At 32.1% G+C, this 19,338-nt stretch overlaps 1 protein-coding gene and 1 long non-coding RNA gene across 2 annotated transcripts; one reads left to right on the top strand and one right to left on the bottom strand.

Moving 5' to 3' along the window:
* Window positions 1-1,887: 1,887 nt before the first annotated feature.
* Window positions 1,888-2,457, bottom strand: LOC139489416 (tripartite motif-containing protein 66-like). The gene has a single exon (XM_071275735.1). It carries the CDS (start codon window positions 2,455-2,457, stop codon window positions 1,888-1,890), a length of 570 nt encoding a protein of 189 aa, XP_071131836.1.
* Window positions 2,458-9,066: 6,609 nt separating this feature from the next.
* LOC139490176 (uncharacterized) lies at window positions 9,067-13,594 on the top strand. Its single transcript, XR_011656251.1, has 3 exons — window positions 9,067-9,179; window positions 11,150-11,324; window positions 13,453-13,594. It is a non-coding gene; the product is annotated as an uncharacterized lncRNA (long non-coding RNA).
* The last annotated feature ends 5,744 nt before the right edge of the window (window positions 13,595-19,338 follow it).

Genomic DNA, 19,338 nt, shown 5'->3' with positions numbered 1-19,338 from the left:
TTTGATAGTTGTGATCCAGCTTTTATTATGGCATTTAGTTGATAGATATATAGAAATTTGTTTGCCGTTAAATAGGTTGTGAATTTTTAAAAGATGAGTGCTTTTCAACATGTTCAATATCAAAAATAAATTACATGTATACATATATTTTTGTATTACTCTTTCATGGGAATATGTATAATCTACTATTATACCATATCCGTTTTTTTGTTCATTTTTTATAATATAGATAAAAACAACAAAAGAGACAAAAACAACATAGATAAATTTACATACACACATGAGTATTTACAAAGAAATATTTGGGTGTTGGCCACACAAAAAAAAGGGTGGAATTAAAAATACAATTTGTTCTTTAATCATAATACATTGACCTGAATTATATCGTCTTCAAATGAGTTAATGCCCTTTTGGTTTTTGAATAGGGACGGATCGTTCATGGACTTCATCAGTCGGTGTTGTTGCTGGACGCTTTTCACTGCGAGAGTCTGGTGTTCCCGCGCCAAATTGAAACATTGTTGTCTGAATATTTGATTTTTTTGCTGTAGCGTCTCCTGATTTTTTCCTTCGTTTTGTTGTTTTCTTTTTTTTCTTTTTGGGGTTTTCCACTTCCTCCAAAATATCATTGGTTTTATTTTCGAATGAAAATGTCTCTTTGGTGATTTTCTTCGAGGCCTTTCCGAGTACATTTGATAACTTTTTCGGATTGACTTTTGTTGCTGATTTTGAAACTGCTACATGCATGTTTTCTTCTGGTGTATCATCAATTGACTCAGTGTTAGATTCGTCACTGTCAGTATCACTTTGAGAAGAGCTGCTGCTTTTTGGCTCATTTTCATGAGGCATGCTGTTACTCTCCTTGTTTTGAGCTTCAAAACTTGGACAGTCAGCCTGCTTATGCCCTGGAAGTTTGCATTGTTTACAGACCCAGTCATTTTGACAGTCTCGAAATCTGTGACCATTTTGAAAACATTTATTACATACTAAGTTTTCGTTTGTTGATGGCATTTGATCTTTGTGGAAGACCGTAGCTCTATACTTTCCTATTCTGATAAATCTTGGTAGGGGTTTTTCTAACGGGTCGCAAAAAAGAATGCGGTCACCTGTTTGGCATTCTGTCAGCAACCCATCTACTCGGAGTCGTTCTCTGTTTAATTTGTGAACGGTACATTTGCCTTCATTTTCAATGGCCCTCAAAATCTGACCATCGTCTGCAGAACACGGAACGTCTTTGACTCTGACACGTAGGTACAAGAGTGATGAGTATTCACTTGATTTAGGGTTTGTACTATACACGTTAATTAGCTTGTTACGTACAATTATCTTTTTGGTAATGAGAGTTTGTCTGTCATTATCAGAATCTGGGTAGATGCGCCACATACCTCTTACTCGTTGTAGGCCTTTCAGATGGCTCTTTGGTATACATGAGTCAATGGAGTTGTAGAGTTCGAGGTGTGTAAGGAATTGATCTGGGCTGGGTTTCACCTCACCAAAGAGGTCAGTTTCCAGAATAAATACAGGTTTTACAGAGCTAAGAGTTTCGTGAATATTGACATGAGGTTCACCATTCAGATAATCTTTAGGTATAAGACCTAGTTTAACTGCATCATTGTAAGTTTTGGATGAATTCGTGTTATGGCTAACATCACTGTCATTTTGTGGTTTACCTGCAGTAGCCATATTGAATTTACTGGATGTTTTTTTTTCAACGTATTTTTGTATGAATTACAAGTTCAATTTAACTAATTAAATAGTATATGCACGTCACTACACTTTCATAGGTTTGTTCTGTCGAAAAACAGTCTTTCGAAGTCTTGTATTTACGATTATTTCGTAGATTTGGTAAGAGCTCAAAATTCTCCTTGGATAAGCTTGAGGCCGCTTACATCATCCTTCTGATTTTTCTTTATTCAGGACGGTTTCTGCTTCTTGACATAACTTCTTCTCTAGTTTGTCTAAATGTTCATTTATTTTATTTCGAAATTCTGCAATCCTGCCTCTGATGCTGTAACACTGTTGGTCTCCTCTTTTGACATTTCCTATTTTGTTGGTCTCAATTTTATTTAAGATGTCTAAGATGGAGTTTATATTTTTTTCTAAAGGTTTTTTTGATTTTTCCATTTTGGTTTCTTCTACTACACTAGCTAAACTTTTTATCCCAGTACAATTGGAATGACAAGTAAGAATACATTCATCACAGCAAGGCATTAAATTACCAGGGCAGTACAAGTTGAGTTGTTGGCCATGTTTGTCACATTCTGTGTTGATGGCTCGGATAGAGGGTTTATAACTTTTAATATCATTGGTTTTATGACCACGTGACGATTTAGATATTTTATGTTGACTTGAACATGTTGAGCATAATCCTTCATTACAGTTGTAACACCAGATTTCAGCTTTTTTGTTTGCTATTCTTTCGTGACAAGGCCCACATGGTACACGTTTAATTGATGCCATGACTTGTGCTGAAAGATAAAAGATAATAATTTGATTTTTTTTAAGACATCATGACCTTATTTGGACATTAAGTAGATGTCATCATGAAATATTACCAGATGAGGCTGCGTAGAGTGATATGCCTTTGAACGATACCTTCCATTTGCAATTTTTTTCAATTGATGCAAATAAAATCAATCTTAAAATGACAAAATATACAGGAACAGATGACAATTTTAATAAACAAGCAGTTATTATGTTATCAACCTTTATAGGTTGCACTTTGTAAATACAGCTGTTTCTCAAAACACGCCTCTTTTGGGGAGATCTTGAATATTTATAGAAAATTAATTTTGTTTACATACTGGTTCCCAGTTATGCTCTCTGTGTTCCATCTCACAGAGACATAACTTGGGAATGTTACCAGTACATTTACATGACTTTGTGCATATTGTTTACATTGAGATCTGTGATAACCTTTCATTCGAGGTAGGGGTAGTTAAGAAAATTAGTGTAAGTTTAAACTGTGAGAAGTTCAGGGCATATAAACGTTGAAAATATGCCGCACAGCCCTATATTTTGACCTTTGAAAAATATTGTGGTGCAAATGAACTTTCAATTCTAGGATAAGATTTTTTTCAAAACTTCATAGTATAAGTGGTACAGTTTGAGCCATAAAAGGAGTTCCTATGGGAAATTGCATAGTCAATATTTACAGAAATGCAACCTATAAGAGTTGTTTTCTTTGATTTATAATACACAATTTGAAAAAAAATAATAAAACCGAGAACTGGAAGTAGTTTACACTTTGGATATTCACCAACAGTTGTGACCTTTTATTTGCACCGAGATCAAAGGTTACCAAGTGCAAAAATTATTTTACACTGACATTTCAAACTTACATACGACTTCTTATATCTATAAATAATAGGGAAACGATAATAGATCGGTGCATACATACAATTCTCCTCTCAAAGAAATTTTACGTTGACCTTCAAAGTGTACAAGGACCTCAACCTTATGACATTTTAAAGGTCAAGTGGTCCTGATTTCAATGGTGGTAGTCCCATGTCTTTACCACTTCAGTTCTTTTTTAAAAGTGTAGTAGCATCATATATTCGATTAATCATAGTGACCCATTTGAAAGGTTTTACACTAAGTAATTTTGGGGGCCCTTTATAGCTTGCTGTTCGGTGTGAGCCAAGGCTATATTGAAGACCGTACTTTGACCTATAATGGGTTTTCTTTTACAAATTGTGACTTGGATGGAGAGTTGTCTTATTGGCACTCGTACCACAACTTCTTATATCTGTAAATGAACTTTGGAACTGTCCAATGTTTCTGTAATAATTTTGTACGTCATCTTTCGCTAAGCAAATTTGAGATATTTGTTGATCGTTTTGAGATATTGGAGTTTGAAATTGTTTGCATTATACCCCACATTTCCTTTATACCTTAATTGCTAACACCCCCTTTTTCCTTAGTCGTAATTGATAAATACTCCACATTTTCTTTTAATATAAATGTTATAAACCTCACATTTCCGTTAAGTCATAATTACTATAAACCCAACATTTGTTTTGTTTTAGTTATAATTGCTTTGTACCCCACATTTTTTTGGTTTTAATTGCAACAAACCCTACAATAGTCAATACCAGAATAAACTAAAACAATCTTTAAGTCATATTTTACAATTTGCGTAAATATACCCAACATTTCTATCTAGTCCTGATTTCTATATACTTACTAGATACCTTCTAGTGTATTTAAAATCCTTTTGGATAACGTTCTTCATATGACAATTAACAATCATACCTTCACCATTGTTTTTAAATGTTTTTCTGATCAGGACATGTTTATACCTGGTTTAGATAATCAGATAACCTACCTTATATCATAAAATAATGAAATACAATATATTGATATAACGGATAAAGCTCATCATCTTGTCAGATCAGTTCTCGTTATATTATTTATTATCATAGTTGTTAAATATTTCTTGTTTTATCTCTTTAATTATATCACATGTTCATTAATGTGAAATGTAGGTTTCTCTACATTTTATATTTTTTCTCTTTTTCAAACAAGCAAAATAACATGCATCTGAAATAATTATTGTAACAAAATGATATTTTAGCGATGATACCAAATTTGTTTGAATTTTTTATTTAGTACCCTTGCCTTGAAATTGGTTATGGTTAAATGTTTTGTCATGTCCATATATCGGTCAGACCGTCTCTCCAAAACTTCTTCAATTGTCGCCATTTCAGCACCTTTATTTTCTTCAGGTTATTATTTTCATGTAGGACCTTTGATTTCAATAATGGGTGAGTCTGATGAAAATGTGAAAATGGGGAATAATTTGGGAGGGGTTATATTTGTATTATTTTGCATGTAATGATTTGTTGCAATGCTAGTACAGTTGAGATCACTTCTAACCTTTCATTATAATACTAATAGAATAATCTGTCATTGAACTATTCTAAACTGTCCTAGAACAGAGGTTAGAAGTGATATCCACTGTAGCTTATGTACTATAAATTGTTAAAGAAATGTTTTTGTAATTGCCCTTTAGAAGTATATGTTCTTGGTATTTAAAAATTTTATGATGTTTTGTAGACATTTAGAACTGCATCTAAATAACAAAAATGTTGTCTCCATTGAATATAGCCTTTCTTAATAAAAGGACAAGGGTTCCAATCTTAAAAGTTAGATTGTCACAAATTATAGAAATAAAGGCAACAGTAGTATACCGCTGTTCAAACTCATACATCCATGGACAAAAAACAAAAACGATAGCAGACAACTTGAAATTACTTTAAAACTATTTTTCGATATGAGATAGTCATTGTTAAAACTTAAAAATGTAAATTATTCTAATGACACAAACAATGACAATAACACTCCAGAAGAAGACAACAAATAAAGATAGGACATTTCAATATGAATTAGGAATAAATTTCTTCCAACTATTAAGTGAGACTAAATCATGGTATAAAACATATTTGATATTAGTAAAATAGTTTGAACGTACCTGATAATTGTTTTTTTGGTGATATTTATAACATTTCGAATATTACATATCAAAATCCGTATCGCATGCTGTATCACCACGAGAAACTAATATCAGTCATTAGGGCGTTATATCTAACACAAATCCAGCGAATGATGTCTTAGCTGGTGGACATTCGATCCCCGAGGACATCATTCGCCCAGTAGCTAAATTGCATGAATTTACGAAGAGTGTCCTTACAAACAGCGGTATATTTCTGGGTCTTCCATGTGCTCCACGAAACCTCTTTTAAAATTATTAACCTCTATTTTATCAGCAATCAAAGCCGGGCTTTAATATTATTGTGAAGTGCCTATTCTAGAGGTGGCGTGAACCAGATGTGGACACTAACAGAATTCCAAGAATCTTTGGAGTACCTAAAACACTCTCATCTTGCACATGTTGCAATAGTATTAAAACATTTGACTTTTCTACACTTTAATTACACAAGTATTCCCCATTCAAATCTAAAAGACAAATTGAAAGAGTTGGTATTGCTTTGCTATATGATAAAGAATGTCGAACGTAGATACAAGTGTCTTGTCTTTGGAAGGATAACTCCTACTTTATAAAGAATCACTCTGATTCAAACAAAAAATTCTCCGTAATTGACATTTCTGGATTTCTTGATTGAAAACATATTTGTTACGATCGGAGGGCGTGTTTTCCGACAGACTGTCGGCATTCCAATGGGAACAAATTGTGCCCCTCTTCTTGCCGACTTGTTTCTTTTTTTTTTACGAGGCTGGCTTCATACATGAACTTCTTAGAAAGAAAGATAAGCAGTTAGCAATATCCTTTAATTTTACTTTCCGCTATATACAAGTAGATGATGTTCTCTCACTAAATAATTCAAAGTTTGGTGACTTTGTTGAACGCATCTATCTCATCGAACTACAAATAAAAGATACAACAGATACAGTAAAGTGTTCCTCATATCTTGACTTAAATCTAGAAGTTAACAATGAGGGTCGGTTGAAAACAAAACTTTACGACAAAAGAGATTTGTTTAGCCTCCTAATTGTAAACTTTCAATTTCTTTGTAGTAACATTCCAGCAGCGCCTGCATACGGAGTATATATCTCCCAATTGATACTATATTCCAGGGCTTGTGTTTCCTATCGTGATTTCCTTGATAGAAGGTTGCTGCTCACAAGGAAGCTTTTCAACCAAGAGTTCCAAATGGTGCAGTTGAAATCATCCCTTCGTAAATTTTACGGACTCCACAACGAGTTGGTTGACCGTTATTGTGTACCGTTTCACAGATGATATCGGATATGTTCCTTATGTCTTATTACAGTCAATTTACCTTTTCACCACGAATGTCACCTACCGAATTAGACTATTTACCAGGTGTGTATCATCATGAGCAACACGACGGGTACCACATGTGGAGGAGGATCTGCTTACCCTTCCGATGCACTTTAGATCACCCCCAAAGTTTTGGTGGGGTTCGTGTTGCTTAGTCTATAGTTTTCAATATTGTGTCTTGTGTACTATTATTTTTCTGTTTGTCTTTTTTATTTTTAGGCATGTCGTTGTCAGTTAATTCTCGATCTATGAGTTTTTCCGTCCCTCTGGTATCTTTCGCCCCTCTTGAGCCCTTTTGTGCTGATTTTTTTATATGATTTTTTGTACTTTTACACCACTATTATAAGTTAGGAGGATCGCTGAAAACATGATTGCTTATGTTGTTTACCGATGCTAATTCACGTAATGTGATTGACAAGAGTCAAGGTAACAAACATAAGAGAGGAATTAAATTAACCTAGTGCACTGACAGCTTTACATGCATTAATTGTCATGAAAGTTATTGCTTCACAAGAATGTACCATTCAGGAATAGAACGAACATAATAAGTAAGATAATAGATCAGACGACCACTGGTATCTAGAGATCCTATACCGGTAAAACATGTAGCTAGCGGGTCTAGATACTTACATCGAATTAGTCAACCAATTTGTGATGGTGCCTCAAACCTTTTTGTGTTGAATTTAGACATTATACTCGGGACTCTATTGGAGCAGTTTTTGTAAGGGGTACACGTCTGGTATGGATAATGAAGTTCCTGTCACATTCTACATGTACATGTCCCAAGTTCGGAGTCTGTCGTCTCGTGTTTTTTGTTGCTATCCGCGAAAATTGTTTTTAATGATACTTTTAAGAACAATTGTTTTCTTAATGATTCTTTGATGTACACATTTGGCCATTGCATTTCGCTTTTTCAATGTTTAAACATTTTTTGCTCACCTGACCTAAAAGAAAGAGAGCTATCACTTGCAAAAAATGTTTTGCCTATTATCTCAAAAATCATAACAGAAACTTTAATTAGCAAAATTGATCAAAAAGACAAGATTGACAAATAAATCAACATGGCTTACATCTTCAGTCAACTCCTAATGTGAGTTATTGCCGTATCCTGACGATTTTTACCAGTTGTTAACGTTTTCTATCAGATAGATAGAAATTTCAAATAGCAACAATGATCAGCAAGACAAGATCTACAAATAAGCAAGAATGGTCGAAATGTTCAGTTGACTCATGATTGTCTTTATTGTCCTTAAAAGATACATTTAACATATTTTGCCTATCATCATAAAAACAATAGATACAAAGAAAACTTTACCTGCAGGATATGATCTACTAAAAAATCAACATGATTATCATTGTTAGTTAACTTTTTATAGTATAATTTCTCTTTTAATAAAAGGAGGTCGTTGTAAAAGATACAGGTGAGCAGTGCAGGCTTTTTTAAATGTAGATTCATTGGGGAAAAGTGGGCGGGCTATTGTAGAAACCAACCTATATCGTGTGGATTTTGCTCATTATTGACGGTTTGAAGATTTCTATAAAGCAAAAAGTCACGAAATTGACATCTACATAAAATATTTTTAAATGAATTTTCTTTTCTTTTGGGAATCTTTTTTATAACAAATTGGCATGATTCCATCATCTCCAACAGATAAGCAAGGATCAATTAGGGCAGATAGTATCTCTTTAAATGTACCTTACTTTTTAAACATATAGTCTTTGTTTGGTAGCGTTGAATTTGGAACCTATCTGAAAAATGTCACGGTGGATGGTAACATATTTCTATACTTTACTCCTCCGAACTTACTACTTTATAAACCCTTAATAAACAAGACAGACCATCTGTATTAATCACTTATTATTTTTCTTAGATAAACATTCTATTCAGTGAGCACCTGTTGACACTCAGTTAGAATTAATCGGTTTTGGTACTGACAATTAAAAAGGACCTTTAAAGTACATTATCGAGTTATTTTAAAATGTAATTTTCTATCTCAGAGTACTCGAAACATCTTCACCCACGTATGTTGCACGAATTTCCAATTAATCTTAGCTAAGAAATATAATTCAAAACTCTACAAAGAAAAATTATTTAAGCAAATTTCTGTGGTTATTTTTATAATGTATTTGTCATAACAAAGCCTTTTTTAATGCAACAAATGACAAATAAACTTCTTAAATAGCGGATACAATTTAATTAGATATTGTAAAACAATTTTTTTCCGGTAAAGCTTTTTCCGACGAAATATTTTGTAACTACATGTACATACTCGGTTATAGGAAATGATATAAAAAAAATCTTAATTCATTTGTATGTTTCACAACGAAGAAGAATTTTAGTGAACAAATCAATTGACGTAGAGGATGATCCTTCCATGACGTAAGTCAGCTCATTTCATTGCTTAGAATTTGACCTTACATGACCTAAGTCAGTTAACTTCATTTCTTAGAAGTTATTGTTAGTTATATATATCGTTTGTTACATAGCTCTATATGAAATTACTAAAAACGTTATGTATCATTTATATATATTAAATTTAATGTATGTGAATAAAATTGAAATTACAAAAAATACCGAACTCCGAGAAAAGTCTGAAGTCAAAACCTCAAACACATCAAATGAATGGATATCAACTCTCACAGTCCTGCTTTGGTACATGCATTTCCTTTTGTAGAAAATGGTAGATTAACACTGATTTTATAGAGAGCTAAACATCTCTCTTGTATGCCAGTCGCGCACAATTTCATTATATTGACAACAATATGTGAACAAAACAATAAGTAAAAATGTCAAAAAATACAGCATCAATATTGTGTTGTTATCTTAAAAAAAACATAAAAACTACCAAATATGTCAAAAACGTATTTTCCGATGACCGTTTTTTTTGTGGGGGAAATAGGACGAGACGTTCTTTGATATGACCCTGGTTAATCAATTACCGTTGCCAATTGCTAGATGTAAGTCAAGATACGAGACAGACTAAGTGGTATTTAATGTATCCTGTATCTCAAGTTTGATGTGATACATTGTTTAACTTAAGCACTTTAGATACAGTCTTGTGAGTCTTTTATAGCAAACACTCATCATAGATACCAGGACTCAATTTTGTATATACGCCAGACCCGCGTTTCGTCTACAAAAGACTCATCAGTGACGCTCGAATCCAAAAAAAGTTACAAAGCCAAATAAAGTACGAAGTTGAAGAGCATTAAGGACAAAAATTCCTAAAAGTTTTGCCAAATCCAGCTAAGGTTATCTATGCTTGAGGTAGAAAATCCTTTAGTATTTCAAAAATTCTAAATTTTGTAAACAGTAAATTTATAAATATAACCATATCAATGATAATTCATGTCAGCAAAAAAAGTGCTGAATAAACGTGCTTTTTGTGTACATAATGTTATCTATAACGAGTGTACGTACCGATTATCAGGTTGTCTGCATGTTGATATCGTAAAATATCAGCTTCGAGACATAATATGAAGCTTTTTGTCGAGTAAGCGCAGCGAACGTGATCAGAAAGCCTTCATATTATGTCGAGCAGCTGATATTTTACAATATTAATATGCCGATAACCAGCAACCGGAAGTTGACTTGATAAGTTCGGGTCAAACTTATCAACGTCGGTTCAAACATTATGACGTCGCTGATATGTCCGGGTCAAAGTTATTAAGGCCAGGTCAACGTGTTTGACGTCACAAAGACCTGATATGGAGTATTATTAAGAGCTGAGCAGATTGATATAGACAGTTGGACGACCGATAAATGTAAATTATCTTCTGTTTATAAATGTTGAATTACTAAATTATTCGAAACACTTTTAAAAAGTTGTCTCTTTTTGAGCATAGATTGCCCTAGTATTAGTTAATATGCTGTGTCATATATATAAATTTTCATTTTTGATACTCACCAACTTTTTCGATTCGAGCGCCAATGAATAATTATTTACACAATATTAGTCTGGTACACCAAATTATAAGCCTGGGTAAGTTTTATTTCAGAACTTGAAAAGCAATGTTAAACCGTAGTGGAATTTACAAAAAATACATACAAAAATTTCATCATAAAGAATATATAGCACCAGAATCAAAATGATAATATTTTGCTTCGTTTATTTATGGATTCACTTAGTTTTTGGCGTCCAATATATCTTTTTCACTTTGACGAAGACTGACCTTTCAACATTTTTTTTTCTGCAACTGCTATGTTGTAATATCGGCTCATTGAACTGTTAATTGTTTGCTTAATGAATTGTATCCTTATATATATTAGCACATTAGGTTTCGAACACCTTTTCGTAATAAGGTTATTAGTATGAAATATTACAAGCAAAAATACACTTTTTCTTTCAGAAATTGAATTGACATTAGAAGAGGTTCGGAAATGACATTGCCATTAGAAGGTATTCATAAATGTCTCATGGTGATAGTTTCACTTCCGACTTTTCCGTTATGTTGTTTTCACGTTGGTATTATAATCTTATATCCAGCATGGACAAAAATGAGAATTACCTTTGATGTTAGACCTGTAAGTAAAAAGACAATTTAAGTATTATAAATTAAGGGAAAACTAAATTGTTCGTAGAAATGAAGTTTAATATCAAAATGGTTACCAGGTTGACGATCATAATTACAGCTTGTTTTGTTTTCTTAAAATGTCTAAGTTCTATTATAAACTTAAATCAATCCTAATTCTATCTTATTTTTGAGATATAGTTTTTCAAATGTGACGTCATTTTTGTGCTGTTTCGGAAATTTAAATGTGACGTAATTTTTGTGCCTTTTCACCACTTCGTATGTGACGATATTTTTATGACTTTTTGCGATGAGGCCTGGACTAAGTCGGGTGTGTCTATTTTCTGTATTTTTTTGTCTTTGTATTATGTATTCGGGTTTTGTTTTCTGCAATTAGTTAAGACTTCAGTTTTATCATGTATATCTTTTATATTCATTTGATAAAATTTACTGTGTGCAATAGCATAAATTGTTTTAAATAATAAGGATGTTCTTATCACAAGCAGAAAACCCTAGCCTTATTTGGCACTACCTTTTTCAACTTTTGATCCTTAGAGCTGTACAATTTTGTACTTTTTTTTACTTTCGAACTTTTATATCTGGGCGTCACTGGTAAGTCTTGTGTGGACGAGGCGGGTTTTTGGCGTATTGAATTTTAAACCTGATGCCTTTTGTTATCTATCATTCATGTGTTTCTTTGGCTAATATGTTCTCCTATTTATTTGTATTGTAGTCCTGTAATATCATGTTGTCATTTTAATGTTATATTTAACATTGCCATTAAAGTGCGAGGTTTGGCATGCCACAAAACCAGGTTCAACCACCATTTTTCTTTTAAAAATGTCCTGTACCAAGCCAGGAAAATGGCCATTGTTAAATCATAGTTCGTTTCTGTGTGTGTAACAGTTTTACGTTAAGTTTCCGTTGTGTCGTTTGTTTTCTCTTATATTTTAGTGTGAATTCACATTACTATAAGACGTGTCACGGTACTTTTCTATCCCAAATTCATGTATTTGGTTTTGATGTTATATTTGTTATTCTCATCGGATGTTGTCTTATGCTTAGTCCGTTTCTGTGTGTTACATTTAAATGTTGTGTCGTTGTTCTCCTCTTATATTTAATACGTTTCCCTCAGCTTGGGTTGTTACCCCGATTTTGTTTTTTGTCCATAGATTTACGAGTTTTGAACAGTGGTATACTACTGTTGCCTTTATTGAACAAACTAAAACACTTGATCTTAGCAACACAGTCAACAAACCACGACTGAGTGAGCGGACCCGAATTAACGAAGTGGAAATGAACTCTGATAAGACTTACCAAACATCATTAACTGACAAGTACTGGTACTCATAAACTGATTTAAAGACTTAACTGACTTTCGAACTTTTGTATCTAGGCGTCACTAGTAAGTCTTGTGTGGACAATACGCACTTCTGGTGTATTCAATTTTAAACCTGGTGCCTTTTGTTAGCTATTATTCGTGTGTTTCTTTGTCTTATATGTTCTATTTATTTTTATTGTAGTCCTGTAATGCTATGTTTTCATTTTAATGTTATATATAACATTGTCATTAAAGCGGGAGGTTTGGCATGCCAGAAAACCAGGTTCAAGCCACCATTTTTTTCTTTAAAAAAATGTCCTGTATCAAGTCAAGAATATGGCCATTGTTATATTATAGTTCGTTTCTATGTGTGTAACATTTTAACGTTGTGTCGTTTGTTTTCTCTTATATTTGAGTGTAAATTCACATTACTATAAGACGTGTTACAGTACTTTTCTATCCCAAATTCATGTATTTGGTCTTGATGTTATATTTGTTATTCTCATCGGATTTTGTCTAATGCTTAGTTCGTTTCTGTGTGTGTTACATTTTAATGTGGTGTCGTTGTTCTCCTCTTAAATTTAATGCGTTTCCCTCAGTTTTAGTTTGTTACCCCGATTTTATTTTTTCCCCATCGATTTACGAGTTTTGAACTGACGCATAATACTTTTGCATTTATTTAATAAAACAAAATATACATTTTTTACGCTGCCGTTCCGTCGCCAAAAATAGCACGCCTAATTTCACTTCGTCGAGGAAAGACACAATTTCTCATGTTAATCTGTTTTTTATAAATGATGTTCATGTTTTTCTTTTTCAGTTGATGACACTTCATAATTTTGTTTGCAGCCTTGCATCCCTGTATACATTTATTGGAGTTTTATATTGTTTTCTATTCATGGAATCAACATTTAAGCTTGGTCCAGACCAATGTCAGTTACCGTATTTTAGAGTGTACTTGATTACAAAAATGTTGGAGTTATTTGACACAGTGATTATGATTCTTCGTCATAGACGACAACAGATCAATTTTCTTCATGTTTATCATCATACCACCATGTTGTTGATAACAGATGCTGGTTACCACTTTTTTCCATGGCCAACAATGTCTGTTTACGTTGCAATAAATGCCTTAGTTCATTTTATAACATATCTGTTTTACGGGTTATCTACCTTCTTTCCCAATACATTGTTACCATGGAGAAAGACTAATACAAAGATGGAGATTGCAGAGTTTTTAGTGTTAAACGTAATTGCATCATTTGCATATTTGAACAACGAACTTTGTATTTATAGTATACTTTACGGGATTACTATTTTATCGCTAAATATCTATTATCTTTCTTTGAGTCAACAAAATCTTCAAAAGTGATTGCAGATCAGTAAAGATTTTTTAAAATTTTACAAATATTCTTTATTCGTTTCATTACTTCGATGGTGCTTTGTACACAAATAAAGTAAACAAGGACCTGATGTTCAGTGGTTATCGTTTGTTGATGTGTTCTCGTTTTTTTTAAATATAGATTAGACTGTTGATTGTCCTGGTTGAATGGTTTTGCACTATTCAATTATGGGGTGCGTTATAGATTTATGTCCTGTGTGAGCCAAGTTTGTTCCGTTTTGGAGACCGTACTTTGGCCTATAATGGTTAACTTTAGTAAATTGTGACCTTGATGTAGCGTTGTCTCGTTGGCACTCATACCACATCTTCTTATATCTATTAAAAGATTAAAGGTACATATTTTTGTAAATACTTTAAATTAAATATAATTATATAAATAAATTAATAGGTTCCACATGTAGAGCAGTACCTGCTTGATCTTCGGGAGCAACTGATATCACCCCAAGTCTTTCGATGGAGTTTGCGTTGTTTAGTCTTTAATTTTACTATATTATGAATTATGTACTAATGTTTTTCTGTTGGTCATTGTTCTGTTGTTTGTTTTTTCGTTTTTTTTTCTCTTTTAGTTTTGTAAGTAAATTTTCGACTTATGAGTTTGAATGTCCACGTGGTATCTTTCAGCTCTCTAATACAGATTTAAGTCGTTCCAACTACTTCAGTTATAATGCTTAGTTTTCCGATTTGTTTCACGATATTTTCCGTCATTTTTTATATCCCTACATAGAGTTGAATTGTTAGTTGAGTCAGTAGGTCTCCCATATCTTCACACAGTTGGACGCTACAAATATCGACACGCATATCAAACATATTCTAGGTGAACCACAAATTTCAAATGTTTTAGTAGCTAACAATGGAACGTTGAGTGATTCTAATCATAATTGTGAATTTAATGTTTTGTATATGATATCAATTTTCATGACGTTGAATAATAATTTCATGATTAACCTATTTTACTGTTTTTAGTACTGTTTACATAATGACATTATTTTTTTATTTAGGTTCTACATTCCTAGTTCAATATGTGTCTTACACACTTGGATATAGCAATCTTTGGCACCTTGTACACTGTGAAAGCATCTTGAATGTCGTTCTAAACCCCCTTGATAATATTACAACTGTGAAAAATATGTATGGCTGTTTCATTTTATGTTTTACAAAGATGACAGTTTCTGTTAATGGATTTGCTCATTCTAAACAGGTTAAATGAAATTATGTAAATAAATAACTAATAAATACCAGACTCATAATTATGTACGCCAGAAATGAGTTTTGTCTACATGACACTCATCAGTTGTGTTATATTAAGAAAAGTTATAATGCTAAATCAAATATAAACTTGAATTCCATGATAGACTGAAGTAGTGCAGATTCAGCTATGGCAACCCATGCATTAAGGAAGAAACACTTTTCGAAAAAAAAGAAAAAAAAATACAGTTAGTTAACCGAAACATCATCATACATGTAATATTTCATGTTAAGGATGTTCGCTTGTCATGTTTTTGGGATTTTTGTTAGATTTGCGGAATCCTCTGGATTTATCCATTTGAATGCCTTAAGAATTATGACCCATTGATCCCATTTCTCTTTTTATATTTCCTTTACATGTATAATTATAAACCATCTGTAAAAATCTTATAAAATCTTTCTTATCTTTTAATAGATTTTGAGAACTTGAACTGGTTAATGAAAAACTATGAAAAATCAAGAACATTTTCCCGCCAAAAATCAATGTCTTATATCTCGAAAACAAGCACATTGAAATATATATATATATATATTTGGCTTGTTTTTGGTTCCTTTATTAATACTTGTCATTATATACTAGTGTTATGGAAAAGCTTGTCTTTTTTAAACCGAGCACCGAAACTCCTTAACAAAAAACCGCTTACTAATGAGTTTGTTCTATATCACTGATTTTTCGACAAAAATTTGGTTAGCTTTCCCACATGAAAAACATTTTTTCAAATCTCTTTCTATCTTTTTGTAAAACGATACTGCGTAACACTTAACATTCGATTGTTTTACACAGTTTGGTACTTAATTAATTCGTATTGGTTTATTAGTTAATATTGTTGGTCTATTGTGTTAGTTTTAATTACTTTGGGTTTACTAAATCATCTCGTTCACAGTGATATTCAATGGTATTTTTAACATAAGAATCATCACGACACATATGGTCTCGGTCTCTTGAAACTCAAGCAATACCTTTATTTTTTTTACTTTGACTTTGTGTTGTATCGACAAATTGATAATTATGAAATTTGAGAAAGTCCATTCTGTATCAAATAAAACATTTCATTACAAAAAAAACGAAAGAAACTGTCCAAAATAACACGGTAAAAAAGTTTTCATCTGATAGTAAAACAGATACTTTGATTTTCAATCCCTTGTCTGTTGTTATTGTAATTTACTTATTGTATGATAACAACTTTTTTTTAATATAGCATTGATGAGCTGATTATCAAACTTGTAGAATTACAATTTATTTCCTGTGAAGCTATTTCCGACAAATATATTTTTAACTACATGTACCTTCTTGATTTTAATGTTATCCAGAAATCATATCTCTAGAAAGTATATTTATACAAATATTTTTGCTATATTATTTATAACAAATGCAGAAAAGTCAAATGATGCACAGGATAACCTAAACTGGATGAGAATTGATTTTAGGTGAGGAACTAATGTTAATAATATAAAGATGATTGCATATAGTAAATATGTTTATGCATGATAGTATAACGTACACAATGTATAACGTAAAACAAGTAGGATCTACATTTTTTTAAAATGTCCTGTAACAAGTCAGAAATATGGCAGTTGGTGTTTGTTTTGTTACATTTCGGTGTTCTCTTTTCCCCCTCTTTTAGTTAATGTGTTTCCCTCGGTTTTATTTAGTAAGCCGGATTTGTTTTCGATTTATGACTCTTGAACAACGGTATACTACTGCCTTTATTTATAAAAATAAATATCTTATTTCAAATGAATCTTTAAGACACTGCTTTTGAAAAGTCTCTTCCCTACAATACCAGAATCGTTAGTTTGAAACTGTTTCTCAAATAAGACTTACCAAAGATACCAAACTCCAGTTTGGTTTACAATAAATGTCACTTCAGTGAAGCTGTTGGCCAAATTATATAAAATCTAAAACTATAACTACTGTTTATAATCTGACCAAAACACGAAGAAATTAAAATAAGCCCAATCCGGACAAATAATCAGAGCTTTTCATAAATAGGAAATACTTTCGAAGGATTTCAAGAATTTTGCACCAGAAAATTTTAAGAAAAAAATATCCACATTTCCATACCAGAATCAAAGTACTAGTTACTTGGCTAAGGATATCCTCGGAGACTGACGACAAACGGCGGCATTGAAAAGAAAATTGGAACATGGGAAATGTTTTCTCGTTATTTAACAAAATAGATTAATGTTGTTCATGGGTGAAATTACCTGATCTAAGTTATGCATGTAAAGTTTTTTTTCTTCATCAAATACCTTTAATATTACTTAAAAAAAATAAGGATTGAGAGTATTCTACAATAAGCGTGAAAACCCTTTCTAAGTCTGCAAATTTAAATCGTGTCGGTTGGAAAATCAACTAATCGGTTACCCCAAAATACTGCGCTGGAACCTATCTCCGGATGAAAGAGCTAGTGAATCTAAAATATATTGCATTAATTAAGCGTTATGTTATCTTTAATGACTATATTTTGAAAATGAAATGCAATAAAAAGGTGTTACTGGAACTAATTTTACTGACTGCACCAAATGTGCATTTTGATAAGAATGGAGGATTGAGGAATGATTTATTCATAAATAAAACAATTATGTTAAACATTTTTTTCAAATGATTACAGTGTCCTTTCAATATTAACAAATGTCTAATTTGAAAAGAACATACACATGAGCATTATGCATTCTTTCCTCTTTCACAATGGCGCAGTCAGTAAATGGTACCAGTAGTAATATCTGTATTTATATATATGTCATCATTTTATTTCAGAAATGACATTGACAGCAGAAAGTATCCAGAACTTTTTGGAAGTGATTGTTTCGCTTCGTTCTTTTCCATTATTTTGTTTCCACTTCGCTATTGTATTGTTATATCCGGTATGGGAAAAATGGACAACCGCCTTTGATATTAAACTAGTGAGTAAACGAAAATAAAAACAGTATCTATTCAGTGAAGCTGGTTAACCTTAACATGATATAGCGATCTCCTTATTTGGTGTACATTTACAAACATTATGTGCTACATGATACCGAATGTCTTCTTTCTATTTGTCTTAGTCACAATAGTGATCTGATGGCGTGTTATTATACTTTGCTCAGCAAGAATCTTAACAAACATGATTATAAGACTATGCTAATGTCTAAGGGCTTTGTTCATTGTTGAAGGCCGTATGGTGACATATAGCTCTTAATTTCTGTCATTTGGTCTCTTGTTGAGAGTTTTGCATTGGCAATCATACCACGTCTTTTTTTTGTTATAACGTTAAAGTTAAATTAACTAGATAGAGGAAAACAACTGGAATGTTCCCGTGTAAGGTATTTCATTGTTATAAATTTAGAAAATATTTGTTTCTCATTTAAGGAAAGTGGTTTTAGCATGATAAGCTGATAAATAAGATCTATAATGCACATTCATAACTTTTCTTAACTAATTGGATGGTATAGAGCTATGTACTCTACATGTAGTTTGGTCTATTGTAGAAACCGTATTTCAACCTCTAAATGCATTTTGTTTATGTAAGATTACTGCCTACGCATGTTCATCATCTATAACTACTTATTTATTATATGTTCATTTACAAATCATGGGGGTATCAAAAAGATAACAGTTTCATTATGTTGTATCAGCTGAATTCGAAAATAAATATTGTTTATCTATTCCTTATATTTTTGCATGTAGTTCAAAGGCTTTTAAGGAGTCGACTGTCGCTGTTGTTGGTGGTGAACTGTGATATATATTTTGTTGATTCTTGCTATCCCTGTCTTTGTGTTATTGTTTTTACATTTTACTTTTTGTTCTGGAAGACGTTTATTGCAATAAATAAAATTATATTATAACATGTAAAAACATTATCATGTGAAAGCAACATGAAAGTTATTATGATATTGTAATATTATGATATAAAACAGCTGAAAACACAATAAACATTATAACACAGTATTCATGAACAAACAAATATCTATATAACTACGTTAGTGTGAAAGTTCTCAGTTTTCAATTTTCAGGCAAAAAGGACATCAAATTGAAAGCAAATATTTTATTTGAACTTTTAGTAACAAAAAGCAAAA

This window comes from Mytilus edulis, chromosome 9 (assembly GCF_963676685.1).
Source record: "Mytilus edulis chromosome 9, xbMytEdul2.2, whole genome shotgun sequence".
Lineage (NCBI taxonomy): Eukaryota > Metazoa > Mollusca > Bivalvia > Mytilida > Mytilidae > Mytilus > Mytilus edulis.
This window is presented reverse-complemented; position numbering and strand designations above follow the sequence as displayed.